General features: G+C 45.0%; 1 protein-coding gene across 1 annotated transcript; it reads left to right on the forward strand.

The window, feature by feature from the left end:
* Nucleotides 1–293: 293 nt before the first annotated feature.
* LOC136489459 (uncharacterized) lies at nt 294–830 on the forward strand. The gene has a single exon (XM_066486087.1). It carries the CDS (start codon nt 294–296, stop codon nt 828–830), a length of 537 nt encoding a protein of 178 aa, XP_066342184.1.
* The last annotated feature ends 4,705 nt before the right edge of the window (nt 831–5,535 follow it).

Raw genomic sequence — 5,535 nt, forward strand, 5'->3', positions numbered from 1 at the left:
ATATCTATAATTTGGAAATCTCTAAATTTTGCGCATCTGTTGGAAAACAGATGGCTGCAAGAGGAGGAAGAGGCAGAGGCCATGGTCGTGGACGTGATGCTCTCATAAATCCACCACCACCGCCACCTGTGACCATGGAACAATTGATGGGAATGCAAGCGCAGTTAATGCAAGCTATGATGCAGTGCTTGGATAACGAACCTGCAAGAGGACCACCGCCTGTTCAGGTTAGGGATAAGCGTGGAGAGTTTATGAAGGGTCGCCCACCGGTGTTCACCCATGCCTTAGATCCTATGGAGGCAGATGATTGGTTGCGTGCTGTGGAGAAGCAACTTAACATAGCACAATGCAATGATCTTGACAAGGTGTTGTATACTTCTAGTCAACACCAGGGAGTAGCTCAGAATTGGTGGGATTCTTTCCAGTATGGACGTCCCAACAATGCTCCTGCTATCACTTGGCAGGAATTCAAGGACAATTTCCGATCTTATCATATCCTTGATGGACTCGTGGAATTGAAGCAGGAGGAATTCAGGTCCCTCAAGCAAGGATCCATGGCTGTTGTGGAGTATCGTGACAAGTTTGCTCAACTGTCACGCTATGCTCCAAATGATGTAGCTGAGGATAAGGAGAAGCAATGCTGTTTCCTCAAAGGACTTTATGATGGCCTACAGCTTCAGCTGATGTCCAACACCTACCCTAACTTTCAGTCTTTGGTGAACCACGCTATTGTGATCGACGATAAGCGCAAAGAGATGGAAGCCAAGAAGAGGAGGCTTCAAGGGCAAGCTTCAGGAAGCAACACACGCCCTTGTGCATATCCCCAGTAGGGTTTTCAACAAAGGAATCAAGGACCATCTAACCAGGGAAACCGTGGTCAGTATCCTCAACGTAATCAGTTCCAGCAACGCCCTTAGTACCAGCAACCGTATGGTAATCAGCGTCCCCCGCAACAGACTGGCAATCCGGCAACATGCCAGGGACCATCCAACAATGCTCCTGTGAAGAGTGGTGCACCCAATAACCCCAATGCATGCTACCGCTATGGAGAAGTAGGTCACTATGCTCATTAGTGTCCAAAGAAGCAGAACCAGCAAGCCCCTCAGAACCAGACTGGCAATCAGAAGTTCAACGCCTGACCACCTCACACTGCGAAGGTGAACTATGTGTCATCTGATGCAGCTCAGGAGACACCCGAGGTCATGTTGGGTACGTTCAGCATCAACTCTATCTCTGCTACAGTACTTTTTGATTCTAGTGCTTCTCATTCTTTTATTTCCCAAGCTTTTGTTATAATTCATAGCATACCTTTGTGTGCCATGAAAAACCCTATACTAGTAAATGCATCGGGAGGTAGTATGCCCGCTTCTTATTGGAGTCCCTCAACTAGCATTTCCTTAAGGGGGTAGACTTCAAAGTGAAACCTATTGTGTTGAGAACAGCGGGAATTAATCTTATACTGGGAATGGATTGGATGAAACAACACCGGGCAGTGATTCAGTGTCAGGAGAAATATGTTGTTGTGACATCACCCAATGGAGATAGAATCTGTGTAGAAGTGGAAGTGCAAGCTCAGCCTACAGCCACTGTGAATCAGTTGGATGGTGATGCCAATGAACAAAATCGTGTTGTGGAGGAATTCCCGGATGTCTTCCCCGATGACTTGCCAAGTATGCCACCTGACCGAGACATTGAATTCATTATTGAATTATTACCTAGAACTGCACCAATAGCTAAACGTCCATATAGAATGGGGGTTAATGAATTAGAAGAGCTTAAGAAACAACTAAAAGAGTTGCAAGAAAAAGTTTCATACGCCCCAGTTCTTCCCCATGGGGGGCACCTATGATCTTTGTGGATAAGAAGGATGGTAGTCAATGGATGTGTGTATTACCGTTCACTTAATGAGGTTACAATCAAGAATAAATACCCTTTGCCTAGGATTGATGATTTGTTTGATCAGTTGAGAGGAGCCTTTATGTTCTCCAAGAATGATCTTCGCTCAGGATACCATCAACTTAAGATTCAAAACTCAGACATACCCAAGACAACATTCACTACATGGTATGGCTTGTATGAGTATACCGTTATGTCTTTTGGATTGACCAATGCACCTGCATACTTTATGTATCTGATGAATAAGGTGTTCATGGAGTTTCTGGATAAATTTGTGGTTGTATTCATAGATGACATACTGATATTCTCCAAGACTGAAGAAGAACATGCTGAACATATAAGGTTGGTCTTGCAAAAGCTTAGAGAACATAAGTTGTACGCTAAGCGGAGCAAGTGTGAGTTTTGGTTGAAGGAAGTCTCTTTTCTAGGTCATGTTGTCTCCAATGGTGGAATAGCAGTGGACCCAGGCAAAGTACAAGATGTGTTGAATTAGAAACCACCAACCAATGTAAGTGAGATTCGTAGCTTTTTGGGATTGGCTGGATATTACAGGAGGTTCATAGAAGGTTTTTCCAAGCTAGCCAAGCCTATGACAGCTCTGTTGGAAAAGAATGCTAAGTATGTATGGTCAGATAAATGCCAGGCAAACTTTGATGAGCTAAAGAAAAGGTTGACTATAGCTCCAGTATTGATTTTAATCAATTTAAGCAAGAACTTCTCTATATATTGTGATGCATCCCATTTGGGCCTTGGATGTGTGCTTATGCAAGAAGGAAGAGTGGTGGCATATGCATCTAGACATTGAGGAAGCATAAGTTGAATTCCCCTACTCATGACTTGGAATTGGCAGCTGTGGTACATGCTTTGAAAATCTGGCGACATTATCTAATTGGGCATAAGAGTGATATCTATATAGATCACAAGAGTTTGAAGTATATCTTTGCCCAATCAGATCTGAATCTGAGACAACGTCACTGGTTAGAATTGATCAAAGACTATGACTTGGAAGTGCATTATCATCCGGGAAAAGCAAATGTCGTAGCTGATGCACTTAGTAGGAAGAGTTATGCTAATGGACTTGGGATGACATTTATGTCAGTAGAGTTGTGTGCTGAAATAGAGCATCTCAACTTGAGTTTTGTCACTAATGCAATGGAATTGGTGATAGAGCCTACATTTGAGCAAGTGATACGCAAAGGTCAATTGGAGGATGAAAACTAAAAGAGATAGTAGAGAATGTAGTGCTTGGAAAGGCACCAGGATTCAGGATGGATGAGAATGGTACTCTTTGGTTCGGAAAAAGGATATGTGTACCTGAAGTGAAGGCTATCCATGATGCAATTCTACAAGAGGCCCATGAGTCTGCTTATTCTATACATCCCGGAAGTACAGAGATTGAAGCGACCTGATTTCCACGAAGGGAAATCCACAGAGTCGAAGTTTATTATGACCATTGTAGATCATATTACCCAAATTCCAGTCGAATACCATATCCATACAACGATAATATCAGAGTACATAAAGTGCGGAATTACATAAATTATTACATCACCGCATTGGCGGAATCAAAAGTAGCATTCATTCAGAACAGCTTGAAGATAAGATCACCAAACTCGAGCGTAGGAACAAACTCCTCAACCGTCAAACTCCTCGGAGCTATACTCCTCAGCAGAACCTGTGTGCCAAAATTTATTAGTATGATTTGTACTGGACACTCCCACCCTATGAGCATTGCTTTGTGGAGGTTGGATGCAAGTTGGTTATAATCAAAAGGGACCTATAAGGTTGGGGTTTCCTATATATTAGCATATCAAGTATATAATTGTATAGTCAAGGTTTAACACCATTCCCACACACATTCCTCCCAATTCCCATCCAGAGCCAGATTTCGATCCTGGGATCGTTACACCACCATCTCCATATCATCACCATACCATCGCTCAGTCGATAGGCCAACTCCCTCTCAGCACTGTCTCATGGCCCGTAGCCCCTGGCTATGACCGACACTCTCTCACGAGGGAAGAAGAGAAGGACTCATCTCGCTATCTAGTTTAAGCGAAACCCAGGAAAGGTCCATAGCCGACAAGTCGGCACATGTATCGATCGATCAACCATACACTCTGCAGAGGTTTTACATAACCACAAGATCCGCCTTTCTCGCTGACCGTCGTCAACTAGGCTGATTCCGACCGCTTGCTAGCCTAGGATAATGCCACTCTACCATTCAGCCCTGGTACACCCCAAGTCTAGTCTAGGGTGGCTAAAACTGTGAGTCATGAGCCGGGTCCACAAGGCCTCCATGAAGTCTCGGAAGGGTGTGGGGGAAATCCTCCGCGCCTCGTACCTCCTTGCACTGTCCGCTATCAACCTAGCAGTAGTGGCAATATCCTACCCAGTAGTCTAGCCGTCCCGCACCATATAGGGCGAGTGGTACATAAGGCTTCATGGTGAATCTGAGTACTAGTAAGTCCTTAGGGATGACCAAGCCAGAATGTCTCCATCAGGATTTCCATTTACCATTCCACCACAGCACCTCCACCCCAGGCTCCTCCCATCACAGGTTCATACCCAGGGCCGCCTCATATACCATTTACCCACCACAGGTATCCATTCTAGGGGTGCCCAGGTAGCACCACATGGCAAGACTTGCCCCAAGCTCATCGTATACTCCAACTTGTCGACACAACCCTTACCCTCCACACACCCAAGTCACACACGCAGCACTCTCCCCATAGTCTAGTTAACACCAGTTTCCACCACGCATCAATGTAGTACAAGCGTAGAAGTAATAAGTAATGAGATATAGCAACAAGTGTGTGCCTAGCCTAATAGCAGGGTAAGCAGGGGTAAGGTTGCGTCAAGGTAAAGGCCATCAAGTAAGCATACTACCATGCAAGTCCTATCATAATGTGAATATAACAATAAAGTAAAGTAATAGCAATTCTATTTTAGCCATGCGTAATAGGTGCTACGAGATTGGATGGGATGTGCACCTTCAGTGAAGTCGTCTCCGTACTCCTCACGGTACTCTTGGTCCTCGTCCGTCTGGTTCTCCTCCGAGTCTGCAAACGATCTCATTATAGTCGCATTAGCGACGTCTATAGAGTAGCACAAAAAGCAATGAGAATTCAAAAAGAGCCAAATGCACTCAAACATGGGTTCATTGCATAGAGCTTGATTTCATATGAATTTTGGTCCTGGTCTTGTATTTTTCTAAGTTCGTATGAATTAGTTACGAATTTCCAAAGTTTCAATCATTTCTGAAAATGGGAAAAAGGCTGAATTAATATCGTGCTGACACGTGTCACGCTCGTGTTGGTCCACGTGGCATGCTGACATCAGTATGACGTCAGCATGACGTCATCATCTCGGTTCTAGTATTGACAGGTGGGGTCCCGCTGATGTCATCATGACGCCAGCAAGACGTCATTTACATCATCAGCTACTGACAGGTGGGACCAGGGGCTCTTGGATCACTAACATGTGGCCCCGGTCAATGGTCAACATTGACCGGTCAATGGTCAATACAGGTTGGGTCCAAACTGGGCCGGTTAGGCCTGATACGGGCTGGGCTTTGGCCCGCCATGTGGCGCGCGCTGGTGCGGCCATGTCGTCTTACTAGGCCACTAACGGGCCGTG

This window comes from Miscanthus floridulus, chromosome 10 (assembly GCF_019320115.1).
Source record: "Miscanthus floridulus cultivar M001 chromosome 10, ASM1932011v1, whole genome shotgun sequence".
Lineage (NCBI taxonomy): Eukaryota > Viridiplantae > Streptophyta > Magnoliopsida > Poales > Poaceae > Miscanthus > Miscanthus floridulus.